We start from the raw sequence: 14,234 nt of genomic DNA, 5'->3' as shown, positions 1-14,234 counted from the left end.
TACTCAACCTTTTGCCTCTCCTTAAGCCATGTCACTATGTGGTTCATCCCTGGCATATGTCTGAAGGATAAGAGGAAGTTTATGAAGCATGAATGCAGGTACTTGAAGTCGAAAGAAGGAATTGAGACTGGAGCCAGAGACAGCAAATGAGGAGGAGACAGAGGTACTACTGACTCATTTCCCAGTTTCACAGGTGTGTGAAAGGAGAGGAATTCTGCTCTTGGATGGACCATATCCAGAGTCTTACCCATACCTGATTTAGAGTATTTAAATGATGAGACTGGGGACCGTTTGAGTTGATATTTAGATCAGATTTGAGGCTTGGAGTTGATGCTGTTTTTAGGGTTAAATCTTTGGGGGATATTAGAATGGGGTGAATGTATTTTGCTTATAGGCTAGACATTGTTTGGGGGATTGGGGCAGAGGGCAGACTGTACTGGGTTGAATGGTGTTGCTTTGAAATTCACGAAAACTCCAAATCTCAGGAAGTAACTTTATTGGGAAATAGGGTCTTTGTAGATATAATCAAGCTATGATGAGGTCATACTGGATTAGGATGGGCTCTAACCCAATGACTGCTGTCCTCATGGGAAGAGGGAGGTTTGGACACAGAGAGGAGAACACCATGTGAGCACAGAGATACAGAGGGGAGAGCTCTGTGGGAAGACAGAGTCAGGGACTGGATGGAAGCATCTACAAGCCAAAGGACACCAAGGATTGCCAGCAACCATAGAAACTAGGAGGGCAGCATGGAACAGAGCCTCCCTCAGAGCCTCCAGGTGGAACCAAGCCCCTTGATTTCAGACGTCCAGGCTTCAGAACTGTGAAGGAAGAAATCTCTGTTTTAAGCCACCAGTTTGAAGTGCTTTATTATGGCAGCTGGGGGAAACGAATGCAGATTAGTGGGCAAGGGGACATGGCCTTGTGAGAAAGAATTCAGATCAAGAGAGCACAAGAAAGTGGTGCAATGTCGAACCCCATAAAACTTTTTGTTTGAAATATAAACTCAGAGTTCCTCTAGAAGACCTTGAGGGAAAACCAAACAAAAACCCAGGGACCTTGATGACTAAATCTGATCAGGTTTTTACAAACACATGTTGCCAAGATAAGCAGAACTGACTTATACTTGAGCCTTTTCTTCCCAATAGGCCTGTTTACAAATCTATCCCTAAATTCCAGTTAGTCACCCCACTATGACTGGGGAAACAAATGCCTTTTACAAAGGAGGAAAGTAGATTAACTAAAATTACCGCAAGGACGTTCCTGACATACCTCTTCTCTGAAATAATCCTAAATTTCCATAGATGACCTAATTTTTAAAATACTTTGTAAAGGGTGATTTCTTTTTTTAACTGCATGCATTCAAAAAGATATGATGTATATACTCAAAACCAATGTGTAAAGGAATCAGAGTCACTTGTAGAATCACCCAGTGGCTCAGGACGCACCTCTCATATTCCTTGGCATCAGATATACTAAAGACTAATTCCCACCACTAACACCCTCCCCCCACCACCTGTCACACACACACATTTTTCAGCGTTAACACTGTTGAAGGTTGAAGCTGTGGGCAAGCTATATTCCTTCATTTCCTCAAGACTGCAAGGAAATGGTGGTAAAGACACAAGGTTGCAGTCACACTGTAAAGGTACGTCTAAAATCTGGTGCATGTTGAGTTTTCCTATGTAATCCAGTCACTGAGTAATAAAAAAAAAATTAGATTGATTGCTCTGAAACTCTTTGTATAATGTACATGAACACAGATGCCACAAGTTCATGATAAAGTTGTCCCTGAGGTCCATACTTAGACCACTATTCTGGCATTTGAGCAGCTAAATTCTTTTCAACTGATCCACAAGAGAATCAGACAGAATGTTTCTCTTTATCATCATATCATGTTGTAACTTGGTATCAATTATTTTAAAGAAACTCTATCAGTTAGATTCTTAATGAACTTATACATAGTATTTTCCTATGGATTTACATTCCAATACACCATAGAAAATATTATTTGTCTCCTCCTCCCACCCTCCTGCCTCATTATTTTCCTATAGTCTTAAACAGATATGTATTTTAAGTAACCCACGGTGACAGGAAAGCAAATGGCAACTCCCTACCATTACTTTATGAGAGTCCTCTGCTAGTTGAGACACAAGCATTACCCTTCATAAATCATCACTTAGCTCCTAAGAAGGGCTAGCTCCTCAAACAAACAAACAAAGCCCGCTGACTTCTTTGAGTAGTCTGCAGGGCATTTTCCTAAGACTGGGAATTCTTAAAAAGTTGGCCATTGTAAACCCAAGATCTCCACTGCTCCAATGAAGAAATTAACCAGGTATCTTAGCTGAAAGAGGAGATGTATATGTATGTCTTCCTTTTCTCAGCATCTGAAAGAAGTCACCAGCGTGACTACCCACATTTCTGAATTGCTGCGCACTGGGCAGCACCACACTACCACTATGCTAGAGCTTCTGCAGAAATAAGACTGCGGCGCTGTTCCTAAATTCATCGCACTCCTCTGGAGTATCTCTACCCCAGAATCTGAGTTCAAGAGCTTCTTTAGGCCTCTGATGGAAGCATGCAGTAAATCTTTTAGTTCAGATACATATGCTAACCAGGAGTATAGCATGTATTCACAAATGGGTCCAACACTCTTAAGCATGTTACCTTATTCTGTTCACACACGTACTGTATCCTCAGGGTATCCATGGCTCTGATCATGGCTTGCATGGCGGTGAATATGTTTTGATAAACTAGCTTCGTGAACCCCTTTCTGTCTTCGTCGCTGTAACCAGACCCATGGATGATTCTCATTTGCTTGATAAAGGTGCTTTTGCCACTTTCTCCAGTTCCTAATAAGACAAAACAAGTGAAAAACGCAGTCAGCAGTCTTTAAAAGGAACAGAGTGAGAAAGAAAGTTCCTCCTGGCAGCGTTGGCCAATATGAGGATTAGTAAACTGATGGGGGTGGATTTGGAAAGGGCCTGCCGAGTGCTTATGCAAGTTGAGGCTGCAGGTAGTGCCATCCTTAACCCCTGGGCAGAGGGGTCCCCACCCTGGACCCTGTGCTTTAGAAGTCCACAAATATCACACACACACACACACACACACACACACACACACACACACACAATTTATTAAGGACACATGAGTGCCCTTGTCACTTGGAGTAATCCTAAACATCAGCTCTTGTGACTAACAGTTTAGGCCCCAAGGAACTGCTCCCCGACATCCCTTGCCCTATAACCTCGAAACAATTGGCATCCGTGTCTGAAAGCCCCAAACATTCGAGGGTTTCCCCACTGCTAATACCAGCCATGGCAGCGATGGGGGCTGCTTCAGAGCACAGGGAAGGTTTGAGCAGCAGAAACACCGGGATGTGAGAAAAGGCTAATTAACTTGTCAATTCCTTTCTTTCAAATACATGAATACAATGGATCCTCGCACAATGAAGCACCATCCCTAGCTGTACCAAACGTCTATATTCTTCCCCCTCCTCATATTCCAATTTGTAGTTCAGGAGGTCCTCCAAACTCACAACACTTGTACATGGCAGCCAAGGAACATTTTACAACATCAAACCATTCCTACTGCTCTTAAATGTGCATAGATGTCCAGATAATATGTGTGAAACATGATGCCAGGGCTTTACATTAATATTAGATTGAGATATTGTTTGAATAGACAGGAAAAGGTGCAGCGTAAGTGACAGACATTTGTGTGATGGAATTAAAATATTTTCTTTCTAATATTTTTTGTGATAAAGATAATTTATCTCAGAGATCCCATTACCATGTTTGGAACATAATATACTATATTTATGGTTCATTTTCAAATCCAAGTATTGCTTTAAAGAAGTTTTTTTAACAATTCAGGTAGGTTGATATGATCTCAGTAGGGCAAAGTTTCTTCTAATTGGAATTAATGAAAATGATCTCAGAACTAAAATGACTCAATAAAAGTTGGATTCTTCAAATGGGTGAACTGCATATATACAAATATATATACAATATATATTCAGTATACTTGTTATAAAAAAGTCATCTAACAGCATTTCTATTAAAACAACACGAATTGTATGAAAATCTTAATTAAAATAATATAATTCATGATTTTACTATAAAGAAGGCCAAAAATTATGAAATAGGAAATGATGGATTAATTATAAAATATTTTATTACGTATCCACATCTCACTGACCCAACAGAATACCCAGACAGTGCGGTTATAGTTAAATTCAATCATCTTTGATACTTTGTTCGCTCTTAGTCATATTAAAAACCATAGCTGTACATATCTTTTTTGACATTTTAGTTATAAAGAGATGTTTGTCATGGTAAGAGGACAGAACATATTAATCACGGTTTGTTGGCTTGATTACTGCCTGTAACCATTTAGACTTATGGGATGTGGGTCTCCGTCTGCACTCTCGCCGAGGGCCCTGTGAACATCAGGCCCCGGAGAAACATCTAGGGGACTCGAACGATTTTTCCAGGTGAATAATTGAGACACCTCTTAGCATTTGATAAGATCTTTCCTTGTAAGAAAAAAAAAAATGTTCCTTCAGGTTGATCTTTTCAAAACACAAACCTGCTTTTCTGTGTGTCTTCCCAACCTCGGCTCAAAACCCTCAATGGGGGCTTCCCTGGTGGTGCAGGGGTTGAGAGTCCGCCTGCCGACGCAAGGGACACGGGTTCGTGCCCCGGTCCGGGAAGATCCCACATGCCGCGGAGCGGCTGGGCCCGTGAGCCATGGCCGCTGAGCCTGCGCGTCCGGAGCCTGTGCTCCGCAACGGGAGAGGCCACAACAGTGAGAGGCCCGCATACCGCAAAAAAAAAAAAAACAAAAAAACCCTCAATGGCCTCCCCTCAGCTCAGGAAGAAAGAAAACTCTACTGTGGCCAACAAGGCCGTGTGGTCTGGCCCCTCCGTCTTCTCCAGCCTCTTCTCACAACACGCTTTCCTCCTCCCTCTGCACTCTAGCCACAATGGCCTCCTCGTTGCAGCCTCGGCTCATGCCTCGCACGTTCCTGGGATGGTCTCCCTTCACCCCTCTCACTGCTGCTCTTCACCTGGACTGGTCTGCCTGATGAGGTCAAGTCCCCATACTCTAGGTTCTCAGGGTACCATGAACTTCTGGTTGGAGCACCTGTTCCAGCTGCACTTTTGCCCATTAATGTCATTCTTCCTTTGACATATGCCTCCCTTACCAGCCTGTAAGTTTCGTAAGGGGAGACAGGGGCCATATTTGTTTTTATTCACACTGCCTCCCCTTGGGCCAGGTATAATGCCTTACACTTGGCACAAGCTCATTAAGCTTTTATAAAATTGTGATAAAATACACACAGCAAAATGTACCATCTTCATTATTTGTAGGTATACAGTTCAGAAGTGTCAAGTATATTCACATTGTTGTGCAATCTCCAGAGCCCTTTTCATCCTGCAGAACTGAAACTCCACCCCCATTAAACAACTCCCCAATCCTCCCTCCCCCCCCAAGCCACCTTTCTCCTTTCTGTATCTAAGAATCTGACCACTCTGGGTACCTCATATAAGGGGAATCACACAGTATTTGTCTTTTTGTGACTGGCTTATATCACTTAGCATAATACCCTCAAGGTTCATTCATGTTGTAGCCTAGGACAGCATTTCCTTCCTTTTTTTTTTTTTTTTAAAGACCCTGATTATTTTTTATTTATTTATTTATTTTAATTTATTTATTTTTATCTGCGTTGGGTCTTTGCTGCGTGCAGGCTTTCTCTAGCTGCAGCGAGCGGGGGCTACTCTTCATTGCGATGCGCGGGCTTCTTATTGCGGTGGCTTCTCTTGTGCCGGAGCACGGGCTCTAGGCGCGCGGGCTTCAGTAGTTGTGGCGCACGGGCTTAGTTTCTCCACAGCATGTGGGATCTTCCTACACCAGAGATCAAACCCGTGTCCCCTACATTGGCAGGCGGATTCTTAACCACTGTGCCACCAGGGAAGCCCTCCTTCCTTTTTTTTTTTTTTTTTTTACATCTTTATTGGAGTATAATTGCTTTACAATGGTGTGTTAGTTTCTGCTTTATAACAAAGTGAATCGGTTATACATAGACATATGTTCCCATATCTCTTCCCTCTTGCGTCTCCCTCCCTCCCACCCCTGTAGGTGATCACAAAGCATGGAGCTGATCTCCCTGTGCTATCGGCTGCTTCCCACTAGCTATCTATTTTACGTTTGGTAGTGTATATATGTCCAGGCCACTCTCTCACTTTGTCACAACTTACCCTTCCCCCTCCCCATATCCTCAAGTCCATTCTCTAGTAGGTCTGTATCTTTATTCCCGTCTTACCCCTAGGCCCATCATCGGATGAATGGATAAAGAAGATGTGGCACATATATACAATGGAATATTCCTCCTTCCTTTTAAAATCTTGAATAATATTATTGAATTGAAAGTATTTTTTGAATACATGATAGTGATATGGAATTCATCCAATCTCAGCTGCCTTCACTATCCACAAATAGGAAAAGAGGTGGCTCATCCTCTCTCAACCACCCAGTGTGCTATGTGGGTGGCAGTGACCTCAACCATGGCAGGAACCACCATGAAAATGGCCAAGCAGGAGGCTTATCCTGATTCTCTGTGACCCCTTCCTGGTTACTCCCCAGTCCTAATAATGGTGACTGTTAGAGAGTCACACTGTGCCTGGTACTCTGCACACATGATCTCCTTTGATCCTCACAACCAACCCACGAGGTATGAACTATTACCGTCATCTTTATCATACAGATGAGAAACCTGGGGCTCATACTGTTCAGTGATCTCTGCAAGTGCACACTGTCAGCAAGAGAAAGAGGGGATTTACTCAATCAGACTCTAATGCGGACTCTACTATCAGAGAAGAACATCGGGATCATGACCAAATGGACTTAGTCATACTGGTCTAATGAGGACAGATGGGAAGTTCACAGCCGCACACTGAACCCTAAGCCCAGGCACACCCACCATCTTGCAGGCGCACACTGTTGGGGCATGAAGAAGAACCTCCCAACAGGTGAGTGTCCTCACGACCTCACAAGCCTCCCTGTTGCCTTACTTCTACCTCCAGAGATGGGAAAGGTGGGTGCCGTCTTCCCAGGTCAGAGATGAGGAAACTGTGAGTCAGCAAACAGGGCAACGCTGATGCAGATTCAGAGCTGCGGCTAGCAACCGGGCTGCTAAAGCCTTACCCTTCGAGGTTCAACACAAATAACACTGCCCTAAAGGAATTTTCTTCCCCTTCGTCCCCCCAACAGTTAGGCTTGCCCCCTTTAAGCTCTCAAAGTGCCTGTGGACAGCCCAGTGGGGCCCATCCCCTAACTGCTTGTTTGCAGATACGTCTCTTGCTACACCCTAAGTCCAGGAAGGGTAAGGCTTGGGAGTCACGCATTTGGGTACCACGAACACTGTGCCTGCCATATAGTCAGCTCTCAAAAAACAACTAAATGGAGGAATGAATAGAACAAACATGAGAAGTCAGTTTTCCCCCATTGGTCTTGTATCGCAGACAACTGCAGAAAAGTGAGATATGAATTGTCAAAAGATGATTGTGATGAGGCCAGTTTCATGAGGACTCTTGGCTGACAAGACCTCGTGTGTAAACTGAGGACCTGTGGGAAGATCCTATACAGTCAGAGCTTGGTCTAGAATCCTGAATCAGATTAGATCTCTGCTCTTGCAGAATCCTGGGGTTCCCTGCATCTCTTCTATGATGCTGCCACACTTGTTTCTATTCCACCCCGGCAAGGTTGACCTTGGGTACAGTGCTACCTTATCCTAAGTGAAGGTTAATACTTCCACATTCTACATACCACAAAGCTGACGTGAACGGAGAGATTATGCAATTATCACGAAGCCCCTGGGATTTGGGCCCTCTTAAACCAGAAAAATCACTCAAGACTCACCCCAAAGTTCTATACCAAGGTAGAGGATCTTTTGCATTATAAAGACCATTCACTTACAAAAGGTTAAAGCCAACCCCACCAGCAGCCCCAAACACAGAAACATGTGTAAAAAGTCATTGATTTTGCTTTTGGACATGGAAGATTTTGAAAAGAAAAGGTTAGAAATGATTTTAAAGATGATATAAATGTATTTGATCAATACCAATATTTTAAAACGTTCTTCAATTCTACTAATATATTGTGGTTATTTGAAGAATTAAAAAACCAAACCTAGGGCAAAAAAAGGACAGGTTAAAGAAAAGAAGAAAGATTGAAAGACACACACCACCTGGGGCTGAGGGCAAGAGAGCAAAGAAACTCGGTGGGCTGGGGGTAGGGGTGAAGGATCCTCTCCCTCTCATTTAAGCCTCAACACAACCCGATTAGTATCTTCTTTTTCCAGAAGGGAACCTGAATATCAAAAAGATTAGATAGTTTATTTAATCTCTGTCCAAGGTCAAAGTCTGTCCAAGGTGACTCAGCTTGGCAGTGTCTGTTGAGTCTTGGGTCTAAATCTGGGTCTCTGTTGGTACACGCACTTCCCATGATAACACCATGTACTAGTTTTACACTGAGTGTTTCCCCAAATAAATGGCCAAGTCACACCCTTCTATCAGCTAAGCACTGTCTTCACCTGGTTCTGAGACTCCAGCACTTGGAACTTTATCTTTAATTCTTCAGAGCTCTGCTCTAAATGAGACAGTTCCAACAGCAGATGGGGGCTGAGGTGGGAGAGGGGGTGGAAACACGAGACGTAAGTCAGTCTCTGCAATGACAGCTGTGACCAGGACTAGAGGGACCAGTAAACTCAAGCTAAGGATCTGAGCTGAGTTTCTGTCTGGATGGTCTGTCCATTGATGTAAGTGGGGTGTTAAAGTCCCTCGCTCCTATTGTGTTACTGTCAATTTCTCCTTTTATTATCTGTTAATATTTGCCTTATATATTGAGGTGCTCCTATGTTGGGTGCATACATATTTACAATTGTTGTATCTTCTTGGATTGATCCCTTGATCATTATGTAACAGTCTTTTTTTTTTTTTTTTAACATTATTTATTTATTTATTTTTGGCCACGTTGGGTCTTTGCTGCTGCATGCGGGCTTTCTCTAGTTGTGGCGAGCAGGAGCTACTCTTCACTGCAGTGTGTGGGCTTCCCATTGCTGTGGCTTTTCTTGTTGCAGAGCGTGGGCTCTAGGCCCACAGGCTTCCATAGTTGTGGCATGTGAGCTCAGTAGTTGTGGTGCACAGGCTTCGTTGCTCCACAGAATGTGGGATCTTCCCAGACCAGGGATCAAACCCGTGTCCCCTGCATTGGCAGGCGGATTCTTAACCGCTGCGCCACCAGGGAAGTCCCAACAGTCTTTATTTTAAAGTCTATTTTGTCTGATATGAGTATTGCTACTCAGCTTTCTTTTGATTTCCATTTGCATGGAATACCTTTTTCCATCCCCTCACTTTCAGGCTGTATGTGTCTCTAGGTCTGAAGTGAGTTGGTATAGGCAGCATATATACGGGGCTTGTTTTTGTATCCTCACTTCTTCTAAACAGAAACTCAACACTCAGACATTGAGCACAACCGTTCATTTATTCCACACAAAAGAAAAATCTAAAGGATATGATTTTTAGAACAAAAATTATTGGTGATTGGAAGAATAGGTGACTTAGCTCTGACATCCCTCCTGACTGCATACTAGAATGTATGGTTTGGGCCAGTCAGTAGCACAGGTCCACTCTGCTTTGTTTCTTATCTCTTTGTGAGAACTTTCTCACTGGCCCTTCCACAAAATCAACATGCTGGTGGACGGCACCTCCACAGCCTCTGCAGATAGCAGGAGAACTGAGCCCTCGCTCTGGGAGCAGCATTCCCTCACTCTGGGAGCAGCAGGGAGGGGGGAGCCGTGGCTTGGAAGGCGAACTTTGGTATCAAGTGACCAAGAGATTTAATCAGATGAGACAAAGGGGGACAGGGGAGGGAACCACAGGCCAGAAGGACTTTTGCTCCTGGACCCAATGCTATTAAAATACAGAGCAGAGAAAGGAGTAAAATTACAATTCCATCTCTAGATTCTGTTCCAGATATAAATAAGGGAAATGCCTCTTCTCTTCCACTTAGTTTTTGCTTCACTGTTTTCATACTTGGAGGAAAGAAAACCAACGATGGGTTATAAGTACTTTAAAACTTTCGTTATCGTTAAGAGCCTACTGGTTTCAGGTTCTTATTTATCGTCATCCTACTACAAATGTGGTCTGTAATAAAATCAGGGGGTAACCTCTGAGTAAGGCACCCTGGTTGTAACAGAGATTCCTCCGAGGGCCTGGTTCGCCTTCCCTGCTTTTGTGCCCGCTGACCTCCAGGCAGGAGACCAACCTGCCTCTCACTAAGCCTCTCGTACTCGCCTGAGTCTCTCACTGCAATGCTCTGCCGGGATCCTGTGCCTCCCCTCACCGTAAATGTGAGTTACTTCCTTTTCCAGCATACATGCTCAGCAAGTGGTTAATCTGCACTTACGTGGCTTGCTACTCGGGCATGGTTGGCACACATGGATAACCTGTGTTCTATTTAAGTGAAAGCTCACCTCCGCAGGCTTCCTGTGTCCGTGGGTGGTGGGTGTGCACTCTGCAGGGCTGGGAGCTTTCCTACAGGATACTTGTTCTTGGCATTTACTTACCAGTGTTTCCCCAAACTCCATTATTTCCGTACTTACCTTGCTATTTTTATCATATCCATGTACCATCTGCATGATTATATAATATTAAAAATTTTTTATTTAAATAAGCTTCTTATGTAAGGAAACATGAATGTTACGAGTAAAAAACCAGTGTCATTTGCCATGGGTAATCAAATTAAATATTTGATTAATTAAATATTATCATAAGACTTTGGTGATATTCCAACTACAAACATCTGGTCTATCCCCCAGTGATCTGGGTATTTCATCTTGGTGTGTATTATGTGAAATGTACTCTTTTACTCTCCATCCTTAAGGGAGCTTTCCCCCTCTTTCTCTTGAGAGGCTTCTGAAATTCTACCCATGAACCTCACACACATACAAAAAAACTGAGGGTTGAAACTGATGTCACTAAAAAGGGGTCAGAAAAATGTCTTAGCACTAAAATTCTAAACTCTGAGATTTGAGAAAGCAGTCTGAGGTTCGAGTTTCAGCTTAGGACTCAGAGAGACTCATGGGGAGGGAAAAAAAGTTGGTTTTTAGGAGCCAGGAGAGAACAGAGGCCAGAGCAAAAAGACCTTTCCAAGTGATAAACCAAGCATATCTGAACAGAAAGCCAATTGTTCTAAAGTTTACCTATAATCTTTAGTCAAGACCGCCTCCCTGAGAGTCAAAGGGAGGAGCTGATAAAGCTTCTCAGATGGGCAAAGCCAACTCCAATAGTCTGGGATGTTTTCTGAAACCATCTGGGAGAAGCCATTGTGTTTCAGCTCAGTTTTACAGACGACGATGTACGTAAACAGAACAGAAATGGGGACACAGTTCTGTACGTTGGTGTAAATGACTTATGAAACCAACGGGCAGAAGAGGGTATGGACACATTCTGTTGTGACTGGCAGGTTGGCTCTACGGGGCCTTATTTCTCGTTTCCTCGTGTCTTTGGAGCCTAAAACAGAGCACATAGTAGGAGCCTAATAAATATCTGTGCTTCAGTATTCACTGACTAAGACAACAAGGATGATCACGGTCTGGGAAAGCAATGGGAAGAGGGTTTGCCTGGCCAAGAGAGGACTCAGGACTAAGTGGACGAGTCTGTTGAGTGACAAAGCAGCCTCACACAGGAGCAGGCACACTGCCACTTGCCCTTTCCGATGAGGACACGCGGGGCCCCGGGGCCAGCCACACAGGGAGGCCCAGGTTCTGTATCAGAGTTTCCTGGTAGTTGGGTACAGGAGTTAGGAAAATGCCTTTTGGAATCTTTATGCAGGAGAGGTTCTTAGTAGCAAAGAGGGTGGCCCGGAGGAGAGTGCCTGGATTTGGGGGCACTCTGCTTGGTCCCCTATAACTCACAGCTGACCTTGGGCAGCAGCCACCCCAGGTGGCGGGAGTTTCTGCACCTGTGAGTGCTGCAATCCTGGTACTTGTTATTCTAAAGATACTGATTCATGAGAGAATCTGGCTAACACTGGGGAAAATTCCAAATGATCCCTTACTGCTACGGTGAGAATGTTTGTGTCCCCCCCCCCCACCCCATAAGGCTGAGAATCTTATGCCCAAAGAGATGGCATTAGGAGGGCCTTTGGAAGGTGATTAGGTCATGAGAGTGGAGCCCTCATGAATGACATTAGTACCCTTATAAAGAGAACCCAGAGAGCTCCCTTGCCCCTTCTACCATATGAGTCCACTGGGAGACGTCTGCAGTCTGGAGACCAGCTCTCATCAGAACTCAACCTTAATGACACCCAGAACTTCAACTTCCAGCCTCCAGACTGTGAGAAATACACCTCTGTTGTGTATAAGCTACCCAGTCTGTGGTATTTCATAGCAGCCTAAGTGAACTAAGACATCTACCCAAGTGCAATCCAATGGAGGGAGGGATACTCAATAAAAATGCAGGTTTCTGGGCTCCTCCTCAGTTCAACTCTGACTCACCCTTGCAGGAGCTTGGCATTATGCATTTTAACCAGAGCGCCAAGGGTTTTGAGGCACCCAGTCCATGGACTGGTTGGGAAGCACTTCTCCAGACTCTCCCAAGAGGAACCTCTACTAATGTAATCTACCTGGGACTGGAATGCTCAAATTTTTACATCATGTTCAGTTTAGCCAATGGGATTTTATACCAAGTTCCAATTTCATTTCTGCATGAATAAAATATCTGTGGGAGCTCTGTTTTTCAACTTCCAGAGGGGAAACATTTGGAAGGTGCCATTAAGATTCACTTATTCAAATCAGTCCTCCCCAATCCCCATATCACCATCACAATCATGTCATCTTCCCCAGCCTCTGCTCTTCAAACAGAAAAAGGTGCTATTTTTCACCATAAAAGGAGAAGTGGCAATGTCCTAGGCATCACAGAACTGGAAACAACTGGACACAGAGTTCATGGCTGCTCTCTCAACAAAAGAGGTAAGTACAAGGCTTTTGAAACAAAAAGGAAAAGCTGAAAGAACTTAAGTGATGAGGCTCAATAGACAGTTTGAGATTTTTTTTTAGAAAAAGAAGCCAACACTAAAACAATGGAGCAGAATTCAAGATGCTGTATATTTTATAGTCTTTTTGTTTCATTAATCTACAAAATCATTTGTATTGACTCACCAAGAAAAGCAGCAATGCCAAGTATTTCCTGCCACTTTCTGTCTCTGGGCCTCATTTTGATCAAGATGGTATTTTCAAGTCCAAACTTGATTTCTGAGCAGTTCTTATATCAGGCAAAGCCAAAAGATCATGCTAACAATTTTCAATCACAAAGATTTTTTGAATAAATGTTTTTCTAATTTAAAGTATCAAACATAATGTACTTCTCATATTTGCCACAAGTGCATTTAAAAGTTCAAATGCAAGGAGACAGCAAGGCTACTTTTTACTCTAAATTAATTTGAGCTATTTACCTACACAACCAAATTTCTATAATTTGTTAGAAATGTGGTATTCATAAAAAATTCAATACAAATATTCAGCTTAGAATTAACTGCTTTATGTCAGGAAACGGTTGTCGTTAATTGACATGCATCTCTTGTATGCAGTCAACATGATCCAGAGATCTTTGTTAGTCAGACATTCTAACTGACCCTTCCACAAAGAGTTACACAATTTTGCTTGTTCTGTGTCAATAGCTCGTCTGTATACGTTTCCGGAAAAGTAACAAAATATACAGAATCTTAAGAAACAAATGCCTGTTAGTGACAAAACTCTATATTGGAAAATGCTGAGGACATCAATTACTTTTCCCTAAAAATGAATAAACCACACAAAGGATAGGGAGGAACCTATTCAAATAATCTCTGTGGTTTACAACTAAAATATTAGCAATCCCATTAGAAGTAAAACTCATTTCACTTATAAGGAGAGTCAAGAGATCACTTTCTGCTCTATGACTCTAACTCATAATTGTTTTATTTTTTAAAAAGACAAATTGTAAGCATTTTCATAAATGATTTTAGAATCTTCCACAGTTCACTGCTCTTCCTGAAAATTGACATTTCCCTCATTCTTACAGAAACGTTTACCAAGAAATCACACCACCAGGGCGCTAATAAGACTTTAGCCTCTCAACCTTTGAAAGGATATGAGGAATCATATAACCCCAGAATGGTCAACACAGGGA

The 14,234-nt window shown here is 43.0% G+C and overlaps 1 protein-coding gene across 1 annotated transcript in view; it reads right to left on the bottom strand.

Annotated features, from left to right (window-relative positions):
* The window catches only part of GNA14 (G protein subunit alpha 14), a 194,572-nt gene that overhangs the window by 92,126 nt on the left and 88,212 nt on the right, over positions 1–14,234 (bottom strand). The window contains exon 2 of the mRNA XM_027105653.1: positions 2,668–2,852. Coding sequence (XP_026961454.1) covers positions 2,668–2,852 — 185 coding nt within the window. The remainder of the gene's footprint in view (positions 1–2,667; positions 2,853–14,234) is intronic.

This window comes from Aethalodelphis obliquidens, unplaced genomic scaffold, assembly GCF_003676395.1.
Source record: "Aethalodelphis obliquidens isolate GAN/ISIS:26980383/991018 unplaced genomic scaffold, ASM367639v1 scaffold7, whole genome shotgun sequence".
NCBI classification, from domain to species: Eukaryota; Metazoa; Chordata; class Mammalia; order Artiodactyla; family Delphinidae; genus Aethalodelphis; species Aethalodelphis obliquidens.
This window is presented reverse-complemented; position numbering and strand designations above follow the sequence as displayed.